Source organism: Papaver somniferum, chromosome 7, assembly GCF_003573695.1.
Source record: "Papaver somniferum cultivar HN1 chromosome 7, ASM357369v1, whole genome shotgun sequence".
NCBI classification, from domain to species: Eukaryota; Viridiplantae; Streptophyta; class Magnoliopsida; order Ranunculales; family Papaveraceae; genus Papaver; species Papaver somniferum.
The window spans coordinates 262156008-262175372 of record NC_039364.1 but is presented as its reverse complement, the minus strand read 5'-3'; the positions used below and the strand labels follow the sequence as shown (position 1 = coordinate 262175372).

At 37.0% G+C, this 19365-nt stretch overlaps 1 protein-coding gene across 3 annotated transcripts in view; it reads left to right on the top strand.

The window, feature by feature from the left end:
• Positions 1-18057, top strand: part of LOC113300269 (serine/threonine-protein kinase ATM-like) — a 28328-nt gene extending 10271 nt beyond the window's left edge. For all 3 annotated transcript variants that reach the window (XM_026549488.1, XM_026549487.1, XM_026549489.1), the window contains 52 exons: positions 26-89; positions 561-635; positions 792-911; positions 1208-1393; positions 2271-2392; positions 2493-2562; positions 2665-2792; positions 3012-3153; positions 3242-3382; positions 3590-3688; positions 3809-3855; positions 3968-4163; positions 4262-4483; positions 5303-5374; positions 5536-5602; positions 6211-6328; positions 6430-6553; positions 6782-6925; positions 7028-7138; positions 7303-7350; positions 7440-7544; positions 7663-7749; positions 7890-8207; positions 8323-8438; positions 9332-9398; positions 9482-9556; positions 9641-9763; positions 9914-10078; positions 10163-10267; positions 10779-10930; positions 11029-11230; positions 11313-11360; positions 11485-11568; positions 12368-12451; positions 12750-12830; positions 12999-13088; positions 13173-13235; positions 13363-13503; positions 13588-13644; positions 13786-13845; positions 13971-14065; positions 14396-14504; positions 14734-14823; positions 15014-15093; positions 15181-15259; positions 15486-15532; positions 15627-15726; positions 16193-16324; positions 16413-16547; positions 16629-16694; positions 17112-17252; positions 17556-18057. In XM_026549488.1, the coding sequence (XP_026405273.1) occupies positions 26-89; positions 561-635; positions 792-911; positions 1208-1393; positions 2271-2392; positions 2493-2562; positions 2665-2792; positions 3012-3153; positions 3242-3382; positions 3590-3688; positions 3809-3855; positions 3968-4163; positions 4262-4483; positions 5303-5374; positions 5536-5602; positions 6211-6328; positions 6430-6553; positions 6782-6925; positions 7028-7138; positions 7303-7350; positions 7440-7544; positions 7663-7749; positions 7890-8207; positions 8323-8438; positions 9332-9398; positions 9482-9556; positions 9641-9763; positions 9914-10078; positions 10163-10267; positions 10779-10930; positions 11029-11230; positions 11313-11360; positions 11485-11568; positions 12368-12451; positions 12750-12830; positions 12999-13088; positions 13173-13235; positions 13363-13503; positions 13588-13644; positions 13786-13845; positions 13971-14065; positions 14396-14504; positions 14734-14823; positions 15014-15093; positions 15181-15259; positions 15486-15532; positions 15627-15726; positions 16193-16324; positions 16413-16547; positions 16629-16694; positions 17112-17252; positions 17556-17633 (5671 nt within the window). In that variant the 3' untranslated portion in view covers positions 17634-18057. The remainder of the gene's footprint in view (positions 1-25; positions 90-560; positions 636-791; positions 912-1207; positions 1394-2270; positions 2393-2492; positions 2563-2664; positions 2793-3011; positions 3154-3241; positions 3383-3589; positions 3689-3808; positions 3856-3967; positions 4164-4261; positions 4484-5302; positions 5375-5535; positions 5603-6210; positions 6329-6429; positions 6554-6781; positions 6926-7027; positions 7139-7302; positions 7351-7439; positions 7545-7662; positions 7750-7889; positions 8208-8322; positions 8439-9331; positions 9399-9481; positions 9557-9640; positions 9764-9913; positions 10079-10162; positions 10268-10778; positions 10931-11028; positions 11231-11312; positions 11361-11484; positions 11569-12367; positions 12452-12749; positions 12831-12998; positions 13089-13172; positions 13236-13362; positions 13504-13587; positions 13645-13785; positions 13846-13970; positions 14066-14395; positions 14505-14733; positions 14824-15013; positions 15094-15180; positions 15260-15485; positions 15533-15626; positions 15727-16192; positions 16325-16412; positions 16548-16628; positions 16695-17111; positions 17253-17555) is intronic.
• Positions 18058-19365: the final 1308 nt, after the last annotated feature.

The following is a 19365-nucleotide window of genomic DNA, read 5'->3' as shown; positions in this document are numbered from 1 at the left end:
TTCACTCATTGGGAAATTTCTCCAGGGAATTGGCTTTTGCCGTACTTGATAATTTGTCAAGTAAACTCCAATACACAACTAGATCCAAGGTGCTGTATCCAACTTTTCTTTACTAGTATTTTTATTAGAAGTTAACGGTGTTACTACAACTTCAACGGATTAGAGTACATTTACTAAAATTACTATGGTACTGGTGCATTTTAAAGAGTTTCAGTCCCTTACGTTTGGGATCAGTTTATTTGTTCTCCCTAAATTGCGCAAACCAACATTTTTACCATACCATCATGATGTCTGAGATATCTCTGCCTAGTTTTATGCGATCTCAAGAACTGGGAACTTGATAGCACACGACATTATAGCATGTCAAGTTAGTCTTTTAGAACTATTATAGGTCTTGGTTATGCATGAATAAACCGTCTCAATCAACTCATTCTTTTATTTATAGCCTAGATTGATACTTTTCTTACATTCCGTTAGTCTAATCAGATTAAGACGAGCATGCTGATACTGTAAATGCTCGTTTATTATCATCTCTCACTTTCTTACTTAGTTTCCTGCAGTACCTAGACCAACTTATGGGAGTCATTCTCTTTTCTTGGGTTGCCTGCAGAGTAAGCGTAGCTGCACTTATGGAGGTAATGTCTTTCCACCGTGAGATACTTCTGTTTGGCTAAATTGTTGAAAATAGACCCTCAAAGTTTAATTTGACACTGATTGGTTATTAGTAACATCTACTATTTTTCTTTAACGTGCTACACATCATGTTAAGATACAGCTAATGTTCATTGCAGATACGGGATCTTTTTATTCTCAAGTCAGAACCTAGTTACTTCATGCAGTATTGCTGTCCGTGGCTACTTCCAGCTCTGATTCTGAGCGGGGACACTACTAATCTGAAGTGGGTTGCTAAGGTATTTCTATAACTTCATCTCATTTGTCCTCTTTCTTCTACACAACCTACTCTATCACAAGCTCAGAATGGTTAGCTTCCAATAGGCATAGAACTTTTCATTTTTGAGAAACCTGTTATGCTGTTGAACATTGTCTTGCATGCTTTTATCTGCTGCCTCTGTACATGCTTTTATCTGCTTCCTCTGTACTCTGGTGGAGGGAATGAATCAGTGTGCATGTTCCTTTGCTGATAGCTGCTCCTTGGCATTCCTCTAAACCATGTAGTTTTACTGATTTGTTGTTTATTTGCGTATAGGTTGCTGGTCAATCTTTGGCAGTTCTTGTGAAAAGCCATTTTGTGCCAATTTTTGGTGTCTGTATGGCATTGCATGGCAGTAAGAAGCTGGGAAGTGAAAAAGGAGCTGTAGTACTTCAGAGTTCCATATTAAGTATTGCCGAGATTTCTGAGCTTGAACGAGACAATCTCATTAAGCAACATATGGTTAGCATTTTTCTTCACTCCTAGAACATTCCCAAGAATTTTAGTTGTTTTCTTATTTAAGCAACTCCCTAAGGATGGGCACATAAACCTAACTTCTGGAATATAAAAATTGATAAACAACATTTCTGGAACATAAGTATTTGACTTCCGGAAATGAGCTGATTTCTGAAAATTAATTTCTCCATATCCTGAAATTAAACGGGGTTTAGCTGCAGTGCGACCAGTGTCAATATATGTTTTAATGATGTATAATGATTTTTCTAAAGAAATTTAGAACCTCAAAACAATCCATATCCTAGCATATATCTTTTTTTCTTTTGGGTGGTGGATCATCCTGGCTGTAGGAACTAAGAACTGGGTTTTAATGCGAGTGTAAGAAATCTAACACCTAAAGTACATGATACTGAAAGAACTCAACAAGTTCATTAATCTGGACAACTGGCTAGCTTAATATCAGCTGGCGGTAAGTATTACTTACCAGTCTTCGACCAGTATGAACCTCGTAAATAATAAATTGCTCAGATTTTCTTATGTATAGTGAAGATAATCAACTGTACGGCATACAGATGATCTTATGGCTGATGGTAGGGGTTGATGCCCTATTATTTAGTATTTTTTACGTCCAAGAAACAAACAGATTACAACCTTCTATAACTTTGATCAGTCATAGGCATTCCAACGGGATCATACTGAAACAAACTATAACATTTTCATTCCAGTAATTACCTAATAGAAAGGTAGGTAGGACAGTTTGTGCAGTGATTTTATTTTGGAGGGTGTACCACTTAGTTTTGATACTTGGTATTTATATCTATATGAGTGGTATCCTGTCGTTTATCAAGATTGTTTATTTATTTGCATATCTCATTTTTTGCAGGTGTCCATTGTTGGCTTCATTCTGTCACTTTCTTCTTCTGCTTCAGGACCTGGCATGCCATTTTTCTCCATGGATGTTATTGTGAAAGCAATACAAACAGTTGTTGATGGATTCTTGGATATGTATATTGCTTTCTGTTGTGTTTCATATACATTATTGGCACATGTTTCCATTAGAATAACAAAAAGCATATAATACTTCTATTTTAATGGATTTTTGCAGGGAGCAGTGCCCTTCAAATGTTGGCATTGTTGACAAAATCAACATATTTCGTGCTGATAGAGTCTTTAAGGTCATTTTTAATTTCCTAAATATGTACATGACCTTAATGGTGTCTAATCTTTTCTTCTACTTAAGGGCTAACATTGTTATACTTATCCTTGCGAACATGCAGTTCATAGTAGATATGCATTACGAAGTTACTGCTGCTATTCATCATCGACATAGGTGCCATCGGTTTTCTGGACTTGAGGCCCTTATCACCGTCATAGGCCATAGAGCTGCAATTTCAAGCACTTCCAAGTATGTAATGTCTGCGATTTCTAACTTGTTCAGCTATAAACTTCACCAGACACTTTTTATTTTGGAAATCCATAGAACCTTCTTTACTTTCTCATTAGTTGCTTACTAGTTCTTATTCTGCTGAGCACGAGTACTAGCTCTAGTTCAAAATGTTCATGTTCCGCAGCTCTCAAACTTACCTGCTTTATTGATTTCTAACATTACTTACTGTCTTTGCAGCTACCTTTTCAACTTAGTTGGGCAGAATATTGGAGATCATGCTTTACAGGAGCAGTGCTGTCTTATTTTGTCCATGTTGCTCGAGGCATTCAAAAATAACCCCTCTAAAGATGCAATGTGTGTGCTTGGAGAACAACTTCAGGTACTCAAGTTCAGCTACTTTATTGGTGTAGACATACCTCTTCTCTCTCTCTCTCTCATTTATATCATGCTCTTGCTTTCTGCTGCAGTTTTTGGTGTCGAAATTGGTGTCATGTTGTATCCCGTCTGAAAACAAGGGAGATCTTCCTAGTTCCCCATCTTCTCAAGTCATGTGTTTGCTTCGGCAGTTAATTGTAGATTCCGACCCCTCGCTTTATGATTACATCAGAGTAAGAATCCGACCCCTCGCTTTATGATTACATCAGAGTAAGAATCTATCTTTTAGTAAAAGGAGTTACAGAGATACGTTTCTTATTGTGAATAATAATTATCATGAGTACTCTTATTGGAGTTGATATTTTCTGCGTTTCCAGTCTCGACTTCAAATTTTGTGGCTTACTTTTAGCTTGGGTTGATGTTTGTATTGCCATGGCCAGGAGCTGGAACCTTTTCCAGAGATTGACGGCTTTGATGATATTCGAGAGTTTCATCAGGAACTTTGCAAAGACTATTCCACAAGAGATCACTTCTTGAAGGTAACTGCTCAATGGGGCCATAGTTCAGTTTATTTACTCGTTCACTTATTTGTTAAAGCTGTGAAGCTGTTCAGAGATTTCCGAATTCTTTTGTTCTAATGTGCATTATGTCATTTGAAGTTTGTCAGAAGAACATCATACCTTCCTCAGAGATTAGTTTTATGGAGGTGCCTTCTTATCCTTGCTAGCTCAATACAGTCTACACTTTTCCATATATTTACGTGTAGCCGATTCTACATAAATGATGGATTTAATCATTGTATTATTTATCTCTTACAGTCTTCAAACGTTACATAAGAAGCTGCTTATGGGTGAAATTATTCAACCAGAGAAGAATGTGGAAAATGCAGTGGGTCAGTACAATTGCTGGCATTGTGAACCTGAACTTGTATCTTCTGTCTGGACTCTAATTCGGATGTGCGGTTCTAATGATGCTATCGATATAAGAGCATTGGTGTCGGATTTCATTTCTAGGGTATACACAAATTTATATCTTACATTGTTTTCCTGCTAAGACATGTTTTCCGCATGGGTTGTGTGTGATTAAGTTTCTGCTGTTGATTTGTAATACAGGTTGGCATTGGAGATCCGCATGTGGTAGTTTTCCATTTGCCAGGTGATTCCAGTCAAATGTCTCTTTCTCAATCGCTTGAACAGGGTGGTGCTACAGAAGTTGGGTTTAATTCTGACACTGGACTACCTGAAGAACTCCTTATCACACTTGTAAGGCTGTTAAAGAAGTATCTACTCGACGAATCTGTTAACATAATAGACATGACATCACGAGCTCTTCGGGTAAATCGTCTTTTCCTTAAGTTCAACATGCAGATTTTGTGAGCGCCATTTGTTTGTGTATGTGTTGTTTCTGTTTTCTGAGATCTTCAAACCGCATTTGTTTACGTTTCCAGTTAGTTGAACTGTTGAAATAGTTCAGCTTTAGTTTTGTTACGGAAGTATCAGTTTGAAAACAGATAATTCCGCTATTTCAAGCTTGTTATATTCCCAAGTTTCGGTTAATAGGCATACATGCTTGATAACATTAGGAAATGTTTTCTAGTTAAAATGTGGAGCCTCAGAATTCCGGAGCTTTACATTTAAATACTTATTTGCTCTAGTCTTAGGAATGACATGATGAAACCTTCACAAAAGTTTCTTGCCATTACATTATTCATATTTCATGCCTCATTTCTGAACCAGTGTGAGCTAGACATACTTTAGATCTCAAGCTTTAGACAATACCTCAGTTTCAGCTTGGGCCTGGCTTAAGTAGGGAAAAGAGTGAATCTTCATTCTTTTTCCTTTACTTTCATATTATCGTGTAATTCTAGTTTGGAATCCTTGGATTATTTAATAATTAAAAAAGGAACAATGTTAAACAGTAAAGCTGTAACTGAGTGGAGCCTAAGATGGTACTGGTTTGGAAATATATGTGGAATTTGGATTCATATTGAATGTGCTCTCACTTGATAAATACGATATGTTAGAGTGCAAATACTTTCTGATTATTATGTGTTGTAACTACAGATTATTGCATAATTTTTGTTTCTATGGCTATGCATTACTCATGAGATCTTCATGGTCTTCAATTTTAATCATTGAGCATCTTCTTTAAAGGGGATATTATCAACGGAAAGGGGACAAAGAGCTCTGCTATCACTGGATTCTTACGAGAGGTCTCTTATTATGGTACACAAACTTAACTCAATTTCACAGTGTGTAGTAAAAATACTGTATGTTACTGTATTTGAATCATTGATCACGTGAGGCATAATCCAGTTGCCGGCTATGAGAGTATGCTCATATATGTAGTTGTTTTATGTTTGTTAAGCTTGATTCTTTGGCTGCAGGTGCACTCAAAAGGGGTTAATATGCAACTTGTTGAGAAGTTGCTATCACAGTCAGGAAAAACATCAGGTGGTAGACCCATACTTGTTTAATATGCTCTCCTTTTAGTTTTCATAGTTTTGATGCTTATTAGCAGTATTCATTGTCGGCTGTAAGTCCCCTAGCGCTATCTATTCTAGTATATGAATTGCGGACATCAGTTAAATTGAGAGGAAAATTTCCTTTCCATTGCCCTGGGAGTGTGCCTCTTTTAGTTGTGTGATCACAAGGACCACTGCCTTTGAGAGAGCCGCAGACCCTCCGATGAGTCCTAGTTTTCAAGATCAGCTGTTATTAGCCTGTTGTGACAGTTCAAACCTATGAGATCTACCACTAACAGCAGTTAGGTTAACTACCTGCCTTGCTCGCTCTTCTGCCTGGGGTTTCGATATGGCTTTATGAATATGTCTTATGTAGTTTCTGGAGACAGCTGAGCTCCATTACCCATTCATTATCAAAGGCCCATTAAGATCTTTCATCCACTGTCGTGCATATCCTTTCTTTTGTTTTCTTTTGAGCTTGCTCTAAGATTCCCACTATTAGGAAATTTATTTTCTTGTTTCTTAATCTTCACCTAATTTGTGTTTCTTGGGTGGATGCCTTTTTCTTATGAGTTCCTTCACTGTTCCACTTAACAGCTGAAACAATTCCACTGGAGAATTCTTCTCTATGGAAGACCCTTGGGAAAACGTACGAGACTTGGATCTGTCCTCTTGTTCATTCACTTATTGAGCATACTGATGATATGATTTTAAGGTGTCCTTTCTGTTTTACTTTATCTCAGAAAATTCCAATTGTGTTTAAGGTATTCAGTAAAAGCTGATTTAATAAATGCTAAGCTTAATTCCTGATTTCAGATTATGTCAAGATATTGTTTTGATGAAGGATGAACTTGCGGAGCTACTATTGTCACATGTCTTGGTGAACTTAGCGAGAACGAAGGGTTCACAAGTTGATCTTTGTAAATTAATCTCCTCGCAGGTTTATCAGCTTACCTACTGTCACTCTACTTATGCATTTGGACCCATTTCGGTGTTATCTCTTTGTGGAGCTATTCATTAGGGTCTCCAACCGACCATTCCTTGGTTGCTATAGGGGATAACTTTGTACTGTTGTTTCCCTTTTTGTTAGAAATGTACTGGTACCATATCCTACGTGCACCAATTTTTACCGTGATGTTTTATCTATATTATGTATTTTTGAATGCAGGTCCAAGAAAACATCTTTACGGAGTCTAATGAACTGATCAAATCAGTTCAGGTTATGCTGGATGCACTAAATGAAACCAGACTATATTATGTCATGGAAAGAGGGGGCATTTCCTCAGCACCACTCAAGCGAGATAGTCCGAAGGTAGATGATAAACAAGCACTTTTGTCAGGTGTAGCAATTTAGATGCTTCTATCTTAGAGTTCAGTGGTCATTCTATTGACATATTGAGTTGCGCTTTTGCAGTATGATAAACCATCCAGTTATACCTCTAGGTCTCGCTCCACTTCTGAAAAATCCAAAGCTTTATCAGCTACTTCGAGTTCAACGCCGATATCAACCCAAACATGGGAGAAAGTAAGGCTTGTCTTATGTGCTTGCAACATTTGAATTGTGTTCTTGCTTAGTTATAACCAAGTTTAAGAGCACTGCTCTTACAATTTCTTCTACAACATTCCGTTTAAATTGATAACTTAGGAATCTAGTTTTCGTGTTATTCTTACACATTGATATGTTGCCAGGTATATTGGCTTTCAATTGATTATCTTCTTGTTGCTAAAGCGGCCATTGTAAGTATCGCTTTCTCTGTTTTGTCTTTAATCCATGGTAAAGTTGTTCTTTTATTTTTTTCTCAAGTTGGATGTATTTTCTCTGGCAGCACTGTGGCTCATATTTCACTGCTGTTATGTATGTGGAGTACTGGTGTGAACAACAATTCAATTGCCTAACATTAGGAAGCCCTGATTTTTCACCTATTGAGATGGTGAGTACAAAGATTGAGTCAACATTCTGAAAAATAGGGTCAATAGATCAATGCTTCTTGTAATTTTTTACCCTCCACAAGAATTTGGACCATAACCTCTGTATTTGATTTTTTTCAGCTCTCACAACACATCGAGATACTTATATCAGCAGTCACACAGATCAACGAGCCTGATAGCTTATATGGGATCGTCCAATCATACAAGGTTAATACGTTAAATTCATGTGTGTGGATGTGGATGAAGTGTACAAGCTTTTGAAGAGCCTCGTAGGAAGAGGTTACTGTGATTACTTGTGCTTTCTTTTTTATTGATTATCGTATTTACTGTGTTTGTTTTGGTCACAGTTGAAATCTCAAATCATTACCTATGAACATGAGGGTAATTGGAGTAAGGCTCTTGAGTATTATGACTTGCAAGTGCGATCTGTGCCAGCAGGGCAGTTAGAAGGCTCTCAACGCAATTTGTTGCAGGAGCATTCTCACGGGTCTCATCAGCTTCCCTTTCCTAAATCTGAAGCTGATATCCATCAAAAGAAATCTTACAAAGGGCTTATGAGATCTTTGCAGCAAACAGGTTGCACTCATTTACTAGAGTTATATTGTCAGGGATTGACTTCTCAGAGTAGCCAGTTTGAACATGATTCAGAATTCACCGAATTACAGGTTTAATAGTACAGCTTCTGGCTCAAAGAAGAATGTTAATTGTTCATACTTAACGTCTGCTGGATTTTCTTTTTATAATACTTGTTCCTGTATTTGTCTTCCATATGTATTTCAGTATGAAGCTGCCTGGCGTACTGGAAAGTGGGACTTTTCCTTACTTCATGTGGAAGTTAATTATCAAGCGACCGGAAAACACAATAAAATTGATCATTTTAATGAAAACCTGCACAGGTAAACTTTGCTGTAGTTCGAGTTTTGACTATCTTGCTGTGCATCTGTGTAGATACTGTTCTTAGAAGGTTTCTCCAAGTAGTAAACTTTTTATATTTCTTCTAGCCTGCATTTCAACAGATGATAAATCAGCAAGTAATTGTTCCTCCCAGGCCCGAACTTGGGCCAAAGTTGACGATGGTCAACTTTGGGGAGCAAACCAAGGAGGCATCAATTTTCTTGTCTGAGACCACTTTCACAACTGCCATCGTATGTACAATCTTAAGACTAAAGTCAACTCAAACTCAAGGTAGTACACCTTAAGCATGATATCATGCTGTTACATATAGCTGTTAAAGTGTTAAGTTAGTTTTAGTGTAATATTACCGCAACATCTGAAATATTAGTTTAATATGAATAAGATCAATATATATATATATATATGGGTCCAATGGTTAAACCTGTGGTTAAAGTATGTTGACTTGGTCAAATGGTTAGAGGGCAATATTTTTGAAATTTGCTTTGGGCATCCTTAAGGTTGGGGCTGACCCTGGTTCCTCCATTTATGCACTCAATTACTCATCTTGTCTTTTTACGGATTTCTTTTTATGCTGGTTGGTTTCTGAATTCTAATAACGGAAGGCTTACCTAAATTATAAGCTTGAAGTAACTCATATATATGTAGGATGATATTTTATGAGCTCAATCAGTAGGTATAAAGTTGCTGGGATAACTGTGATGTTTGGTTCATTCACTTGGATAAAATGACCTCTAGTTCGTTTTTTGTTTTGGTGCTTGATTTATTCGCAAGTCTGGTTCTCTTTCTCTTTCTTATATAGTAGGGTGTATGTCTTAATTAACCAAGCAAAGACCTGTCGTAACTTACAGAACATTCTTCTTTTTTCAAAATTTAGCTGTTTAAAGTCATTACAAGAGGGGGACTCCGATGAGTTTTACAAGAAGCTTATAGATTCAAAGCAGGTGCTGATGATTGTCTATCAATCTGTTTTTGTCTTTTCATCATGTTAAATTTCCTTGCTCATCAGTCTTTGTTTTTGTGTTAGGGACTTGTTTTATCGATCCATCATGCAAGCAAAGAGAGTACTGAATATATCTACTCCACAATAGTTAAACTTCAGGTTCAGAATCTTTAAACCAGTATAAATATTTTCAGCCACCATCTCAGCAAAATTTGACACTTCATTTTGACAACCATCCTGCAGATCTTAAACCATCTTGGCATGGCTTGGGACTTACGGTGGAATCCATCTTCTCGTAAAGAAACAAGATTGTATTTTGAGAAGCCAAAAGTTCTTTCTGAACCTACCATTCCTGCCATGGATCAGGTATCATTTTCTGTTTTAACCAATATTGGAATCTAGGTCACATTAGCCCTGAATCAAATCTAGGTCTTCCTTTTTATCTTGTTTCTGAAGCTTGTATGTTGTCAATTTACTCAAAAACCGGATCTGAATTGCGGTCTTGTTTTAATTCAGATGGAACTGCTGAATATGGATTGGAGATTCATTTTGAATCAGACACAAGTTCATATGACTTTGTTAGAACCGTTTATCGCATTCAGGCGAGTTCTACTTCAAATTTTGAATTGCAAGGACTCCACAATACAACATCATTTGGAATCTGCTTCCACTCTTCGTAAGGTTGTCAACATTACCTTAAAAGTTGTCATTTACGTCTTATGACATCGGGGATCTTTTTTTTTATGTCATTTTTGATGTTTACAGGGCGGTAGATTTTCCTTAGCTGCTGCAGCTTTACACGAGTTTAAGTTACTCAGTTCTGGAACTGAAGGACAAAATTCAACTTCAGATATATGTTTGATGGGAAGGGTACGCTGTTCTTGTAGTTCTCTTTCGTATTAGAACAATTATAGTTTTGAAGGGTTATATGCACGAGCCAACAACACAACAACTTGCACATGACCCTATATATACAACATCAGCTACCCGTGTCATAGGACTGAGCATTTGCTACATTCAAGAAATACTTCTAAAGAACTAGGTCTTGTTTTTGCAGTGTTAATGTTACTAGAAGTTGCAAGATTTCTGCCTCATTACCATTTTATGTATGATAATCTCTAGGTCTCAGTTGGTGGAACTTGTAGCAAAATTGTTTCTTTGCCTAGAAATGTTGTCAAAATGCCTAGTTTGAGCAACTATGTACTTGGAACCCTGGGTTTATCCTCCTCATCTGAACCATAAAAGTATGACTGTTAAGCCTAATTTAGCTGTGCATTTGCTTCCTGGATGCCTCTTTGCCTTCTCATTTATATTCCAGTTATGACCTTGATGAGGGACTGATTTCTATTGTTATTACTTGATGATCTTGTATGTATAACAGCTTGAAGAAGCTAAGTTGCTACGTGCCCAAGGTCAACATGAGATGGCTATTAATCTTGCAAAATACGTCTTACACTATAACAAGGTGAAGAGAGAGGCTTCAAATGTATATCGGTTGGTTGGAAAGTGGTTGGCTGAAACTCGATCTAGCAAGTAAAAAATACATTTCACTACCACTGGTATGTTTGGTAAAGACTCTAATATGCATCACAGAGAGCTGATATATCTCTTTTACCTTTGCAATGATGCAGCTCAAGGACAATTTTGGAGCAGTACCTTAAACCTGCAGTGGAGCTCGCTGAGCCTAAAAAAAGTGTAGACAAGAAGTGTATACAGAGACAGTGCCAAACACATTTTCATCTTGCACACTATTCTGATGCTCTATTTAGAAGTTATGAAGAAAGGCTCGTCTCTAATGAATGGCAAGCAGCATTGCGACTGAGAAAGCACAAGGTACCTGTGTTGTGAGTGCACTCTGATTAATGGTGATGATATTATGTGATTCCATTCTATATGTTAGTTGAAATTTGTGCAGACAAAGGAGCTTGAAGTACTTATCAAACGACTAAAAACTTCAACAAAGGCAAGTACTACCTTTTAATGCCACTTTTCCTGGTGTACTGCCATTCTTTACCTTCCTGTGGGAGATAAGTTATTGTTGAATTCTTGCTTTTCACTTTTGACACTTTTCTCAATGTGTTCTGTAGGCAGAAAAGATGGATTTGTCGATAAAAATACAGGAATTGCAAAAGCAGCTCACGATGGATAAGAGGGAGGCTGAAAAGCTGCAGGTATAAAATAAATGGTCTTGTTAATTTTAGAAAAAGTTACCATGGATTGATGGTGTATGCTTACCAAATAACATGTATCTCAGTTGTTGGCGTGTATGTAGCTTAAGGTCATGGGTTCGAGCCTTCACAATATAAAAATAATAAATAGAAAAAAGTTTGTGTAAGCATGATCTCCTTAATTTGACCTTGATGCACATCTTGCTGTTAATGTTATTGACACTTCACAACACAGAAGGAGATAATCATCAACACTTGAGAAATCAGCACATCTCTCTGTTAATGCCGTAGAGAGTAGATGCTTCACAAGACAAGATTAGATGATCATCAACACTTGAGAAATCAGCAATCGCTCAAACTAGACTATGCCTGAAGGATATGTGGCCATTCATAACACAATTTAATTATTTTAGTTCATTCATGCTGAGGTTCAATTTCAGCTGAAGATTAAAGAAGACTGGAATGTTGTAAATGGCTTTATCTATTTGTTAGTGTATCTTAGGGATACTTGTTCTATCCCGGGGCTTTCTGTGTATGTTATATAGTAACAGAAATAGCACTTTCTTTTTGTTGAGGTGGATGGCTGGATGGTGACATCTACTATGCTATAAAATTAATAGACCCACCAGAAAATTACTCAAAAGTAATTGGTACCCAGGAAGTTATGTACTAAGTTAGATCTAATCAAAAATAGAAAGCAGTCGATCTGAAACTCTAGTAAATTTTCATAGGTTGTCCATTTGGACCATTATTATATGTAGAATACTTTGTTAATTTGTTTGGTTGCAATTTTTCTTCTCAGGATGACAGGGACAATTTCCTCACCTTAGCATTGGAGGGATATCAACGTTGTTTGGTCATAGGAGATAAATATGACGTCAGAGTGGTATGTGCCTATTAGAATATCATCTATATTGAATTTAGAGTCCGATGAAGAACTTAGAGCAGTTCACTGCTCACAAATGTGTGGATATACATGATGTAAAATATTTGAAATATGAAATATCACACTTTTTTATTCTAGTTGTCTCACACGATCTTTGTTAATTATTATCATAATGTCCAGCATTCCCACATTTTTCTTAGTTATAAATACAATGTTCTTCTTCATCTCTCTCCATATTAAGTTGGTTCTAAAATTCATATGAAGGAATGCCTAAGATACTTCAGCTCTGTCCTATCAGGTGTTTCGACTTGTTTCTCTGTGGTTCAGTCTGTCTTCAAGGCAAAATGTTGTGAATGCCATGCTTAGTGCAGTGAAGGAAGTAAGTGTTCAAACACAAACTGAGTACCTTTTTTATATTGGATGCAGTATGCTTTGGTCTCTCTTGTGAAGAGTTCATTAGTTTTTCTAGTATTAAATAAGAACTTAAGAAGAGTTCATTAGTTTCTGTAGCAAGAAATTTTATACTGTTGTTCAAACATCTCTGCAGGTCCAGTCTTACAAATTTATTCCATTGGTTTATCAAATTGCATCGAGAATGGGTAGTTCGAAAGATGGACAAGGGCGGCATAGTTTTCAGGTATATCAGATGATATTCATTTGCTCATTTGAGTAAAGATATGGCAACTTTCTATTTATCAAAGACACTTGTGCTTTGATGCAGTATGCTTTGGTCTCTCTTGTGAAGAAGATGGCCATTGACCATCCGTACCATACAATACTGCAGGTGTGGACATTAAACTTATATTAACTTAAAAATGAATCAGTGTTTACTCACTCTTGTTTTGTTATAGTAATTACTAGTCATAGATGCTTCAATCAATAATGGTTTTCATGCAAATTTTTTGCATCAGCTTCTGGCCCTAGCAAATGGTGACCGAGTCAAGGACAAACAACGCAGTAGAAACTCATTTGTGGTGGACATGGATAAGAAGCTAGCAGCTGAAAATCTTTTAGACGAATTATCTGCACACTATGGTGCTATTATTAGACAGGTAATACCACCATCACTTTAAACCTTAGTCGAGTCAGATATATTTCTATATCATTCTGATTTATAAGTATATATACTGTTATAGATGAAGCAGATGGTGGAGATATACATTAAACTGGCTGAGTTAGAAACAAAGAGAGAGGTTGGTTATTTCGTTACATAGTTATTCCATCTGTGACATATGAAGTAACGCTTTGATATTTTTTCTAATCTTATAATATTAGCGTAATCTTTGGTCAGTGCTCTTTGTTGGTTCAACTATCTAACCATATAACTTCTACAGGATACAAACAAAAGGATACCGCTACCTAGAGATATCCGAAGCCTTCGACAACTGGAACTTGTAAGAGCATTTCTGTACTTACATGAAAGAAAACGACGATGTTTCGATTTTACCTACTGAAACTCTGCAAGCTGATGACAAAATGTTTAACCCCATGATTAATCTTTGGCACATCTCACTTTCAGGTACCTGTAGTGACAGCTACATTCCAAGTGGACCCTAGCTGTCAGTACCCTGAAGGATCTTTTCCGCACTTCAAGGGATTAGCCGATTCTGTCATGTATGCAAATAGTTTAGGAGTTACATATTTTGCGATGTTTTTTTTTTTTTGATCAGCAAAGAAAAATAAAATGATCCAAAATGGCAAGAGGGTAGAAAAGGCTTGTACCACCCTTGAGAGAAATACAAAATGAAACGAAAACAAAACTAGTAACAGGCTACTAGCTTATGATCAAGGAGGATCTAAATAAGCTCTCGGCGAATTTATCATTACATCATTTAAACTGCAAGACTCAAACTCCTTAATAACTAGGGACCAAGTGAAAAGATGATATTTTGCGATGTTGAAATCGCGCTGCTAAATTTTCACGCATTGTCCGAGACTATGCAGGGTAATGAATGGTATAAATGCTCCAAAGGTGGTCATATGCATGGGCTCTGATGGTCGCAAGTATCGTCAACTAGCAAAATCTGGAAATGACGACCTACGACAAGATGCTGTAAGAGTTCAAACTATGTCTATTTTTTATCTTCATTTCGTTTGCAGCGAAGTTCGTGCGTGGCAATTATAATTCCTGATCAAAGAGAAAATACAGCGATAATATCTGAAGTATAACTTGTACAGTTTTAGTTCTCAATATTTTGAGCAGACTTTATGTTCTTAACATTACATTTATGATCAGTACTTGGTAATTCCTCTATGATGCTTACAGATTGATGGTTGTACAGGTCATGGAGCAGTTTTTTGGTTTGGTAAACACTTTTCTGCAGAACCACCGCGACACATGGAGAAGGAGAATAGGAATTCGCACATACAAGGTATCTACAGCTTTTGCGAATTAATGACATTTTTTTTCAACATTTTATATTGTTATGCTAGAATTTTTTTCTGAATCACAGTGAGTCTTTGCATACGTTGAAGCGTGTATGTAAAATGGCTGTCAATTGGTTGATCTTTTTATTATTGGTTATTCTGTACTTAATGACAAATGCTTTGTTTATGAAACAGGTGGTTCCATTTACCCCAAGTGCTGGTGTCCTTGAGTGGGTCGATGGCACTATTCCACTCGGGGAATATCTTTTGGGAAGGTTGATTTGCTGTAATATTTAAGTGCTCATATATGATATTTATGCTTCCTCAGAGATGTTTGATCACATTGATTTTGCCTCGTCTAGCTTAAAGAATGGAGGTGCACATGTGCGTTATGGAGTAGGAGACTGGTCATTTCTTCGATGTCGTGAGTATATGGCTAAGGCAAGTGACACATACTTCTACTAAAGACCTTTCATTTGCATTATGTACTTGCTGTTGGTCTAGGAAACATCTTAGCATTATACGTTTTCCTTATGCAACTGTGGGACACGTATTGACTTCCAGAGTAGACCACAGTATGTGAAGATACAAGATGACTAGAGTATGGACAAGTTCTACCATTTACCTTTTTTTACCATATTAAATCGTTAATTCTTTGTAAATATAGGAAAAGGACAAGCTCAAGGCTTTTCAGACTGTCTGTGAGAATTTCAGGTTCAAACTTTCTTTTGTACTTTTTGGCCATTTTTGCTAGTATAACTGAAAAAGTCGCTCACTTTGACTATTTGTGTGATCATATTTCTTGCAGGCCTGTCATGCACTACTTCTTCTTGGAGAGATTCTTGCAACCAGCTAATTGGTTTGAAAAGAGACTCTCTTATACACGAAGTGTGGCAGCTAGTTCAATGGTTGGTGTACTCTACTTGTTGAATGGCAGATTCCATAGTGCACTTTCTCTTCCACCAATATCTTCTTTTCTTGTTTCATTCAGGAGTTATTTCATGTTCTTACCATAGACATGTCAGAATTCTTGTTCTAGTAATGAGCAACTTTTTCTGCAGCTTAGTCATGCCCATGTTACCTAATCTACTCAAATACGGTTAACATGCTGGATTCTTACTTTGTTTCCTTTCTGATTCATCCTTGGTTTGTTTTTTTAACGTCTCAGTGGTGCTTACATTCATCAGCTCAATGATAGTCCCACCTGCAGATACTCTTGACTAAAAATAATAATAATCAGTCTCCATCATCAATGATATCCACAATCACTTTGTTTTACTGTGTCAACCTTAGTAAAATTAGACGTCAATTTTTCATTTAGCAGGACTGCTGGGAAGTAGCAGTAACATTGACACCTGCTCATTCTCAATGCAGGTGGGTTACATCGTTGGGCTTGGTGATCGACACTCGATGAATATTCTCTTAGATCAAGCCACTGCAGAAGTAGTTCATATTGACCTTGGAGTTGCGTTTGAACAAGGCTTAATGCTCAAAACACCTGAGCAGGTTTGTCTTTTTGTGTTCCGTGGAATAATAGTTTAGCACTTTAGCTGCACAAGGGTACCTGAATGTCTTTCTTTGCCATCTTTTGCAGGTCCCATTTAGGCTAACAAGAGATATTATAGATGGTATGGGAGTCACTGGAGTTGATGGCGTCTTTAGAAGATGTTGTGAGGAAACTCTATCTGTTATGAGGACCAATAAGGAAGCACTGCTAACCATCATTGAAGTATGATTAATCAGAAGATTTTCAATTAAACAAACAAAATCCAATTGTTTCTCTTTCTTACATCAGAGTACTGCTGTGCAGGTTTTCATCCATGATCCTCTCTATAAATGGGCTTTGTCTCCTCTGAAAGCTTTGCAACTTCAAAAGGTAGGTTAAAGACTATCTGTGATGAGTTTTTTGCTTTCATCTGGTTCCCCAAATTGCTGTTCATTTGATACCGTCTGGATTCTTCCTTCCACTGTATTTGCTTTTCATGGTCACCCAGAGGAACCCAAGTTGAACGAGAGTGCTTTGGTATTTCGAAGAAATTAGTAGTTAGTTTTATTGTTCCTTAATATAAAGTACATCTCAAGTAAAGGTTCTGCTGAATTCCTCCGGGATGGGGCAGATGAAACAGCCTTTTAAGTCTGGCAAATTATGAACCCGGATCTTGAAACAATATACCCCCAAACAAACCTGAAGCTATTTGTCTAGTTTTTTCATTCTTTCAGAGCTATCTAATTCTGTAATTAAACTTACCAAAGAAACAATAACTTCTATTCATCATCATCGTCATCGTTGCAGGAATCGGAAGATGATATCACAATCTTGGAAGATTCACAAGATGTGTACGAAGGGAATAAGGATGCTGCTCGTGCGTTAATGCGTGTGAGACAGAAGTTGGATGGGTATGAAGAGGGTGAAATGAGAAGTGTTCATGGACAGGTAATCTGATTGAGTTAATTTTAGTGCTTAAAATTAGAACTAGAAATTAGTGCCTCATCGGATGCAGATGTTGTAGGACCAGCAACTACTACTGTAAAGCCATCAGTCGACCACAGTTCTCATCAGTTCGCCTTTTTAATACTTCACTCTCTTGGGAATATTATGATTGTGAATGAAAGTGGTTGACCTAGTAAGCCAGTGAATGGATGTGGTTGATCTTGTAGGAAAGCCAGTTACGTATCAACTTTTTATAAGGTCTTTCCATCAACATGATTTATTAATTTGAACTATATTTTCTTGCAGGTTCAACAACTTATACAAGACGCCATTGACTCGGAGCGTTTATGTGAAATGTTCCCGGGATGGGGAGCTTGGTTGTAATAAAGAAGATTAACTAATACAATGTATCCAAACACAATGTACAGGTGTGCTAACAGCGACAGCCAGCTATAGGATCCAAACACAATGTACAGGCGCGCTAACATTGTCTTTTTTTTTGCCCAACTATTGTAATGCGAGTACGAGGTTTGGAAGTAGCTGCTGTTTTTAGCTGTAATATCTTTTGTATATCAGATATGTGAAATGTTCGGGGTTGGGGAGCCATTTTGGATTCTGTCTATTGTAACAGCCAGCTATAGCATCCGAACACAAATGTATAGGCAGTTTGTTTTGCCATTTTGGATTCCATCTTTTGTAATCCTAGTATGAGGTTTGGAAGTAGCTGCTGTATTTTTGGTTGTAAATGTCTGTACAGTAAAAAGATTTCCGGAAAAAAAATAGATCGTATGGTTACTTATTGCTATTACTTTCTCTTGTGGATCTTGTGATCATCTCTGTAATGGGGTTCTTAAGTTTGGGTCACGATCTGTTTGACAACCGCTCCAAGTTTGGTTATGATTTTCTCCAGCAGGTACAGGAGTTTCGACGATTTATCCGGCGAGTTCATTGTTTTCCGGTTTATAGAGTTTCATTGCAGCCTGCTTCTAGCTGTAGTCTTCAGAGTATTTTAAAAAAATGTTCTTCAAGGGTTGTGGATCATATTTCACCGATTCAAACCCGCCCGGATACAGGCGGGTGTTATTGTTACGGTTACTGGTTTTTTGGGATTCTGTTGTGTGTGATTCTGTCAATTGAGATTCGATTATCAGAGATTCGTTCCTTCGTCCGGTGTGAGAGTGACTTGCAGTCAGGGCTATGTAATTTATTCTTCATGTTCTGTAACTTCCAGGTTTAATCCCTGGTTTACTTGTTAAAAAAAAAAAAGAAGGTTACTTATTGCTAGAAGGCTATTATTGGGGCGTCACATTCCATTAGAGGGGCGTCACTTAATAAGACAAAAACGGGTCACCCATAAGTAATATCAAAAATCCCTTATCTCAAATAATTTTGTAATGACTAAACAACCCTTATTTAGTTAATTTTAACTTAATTTAATTAGATAAAAATTAAATTAATGAATTTTGTTGTATACTTGATGAATTCTGGGGCAAAGTTTTTATGGGAAGAAAAATTGACCGTAAAATAAACTTCTACGGTTGGAAATAATCCAAATCTAGACGTAAAATCACTTCTACGGTTGGAAATATTCCAAACCTAAACGTAAAGCCACTTATAAGGTTGGAATTAAAGGAACCTGGACATAAAATGAGCTTCTACGGTTGAAACTAATTCAAACCTGGACATAAAACTACATACATATAAAATTCTACGGTTGGAATTAATCCAAACCTAGACGTAAAATCACTTCTACGGTTGGAAATAATCCAAACCTGGACGCAAAATCACTTCTACGGTTAGAATTAAAAGAAAACTGGACGTAAAATCGGATTCTACGGTTGGAATTAAAAGAAACCTGGACGTAAAATGAGCTTCTACGGTTGGAACTAATCCAAACCTGGACGTAAAATTACATGCAAATAAAATTCTACGGTTGGAATTAATCCAAACCTGAACGTAAAATCACTTCTAGTTAAAGGGTAATCTAGACATTTTGTATATGTGTTAGGATATCCCACAACCATTTTTTTGAACATTAAGAATCCAAGTAAAGTCTCTCTATTGGAGTGTGACTCCCCAATAATAGCCTTCTATTGCTACTATTGGAACGATTTTC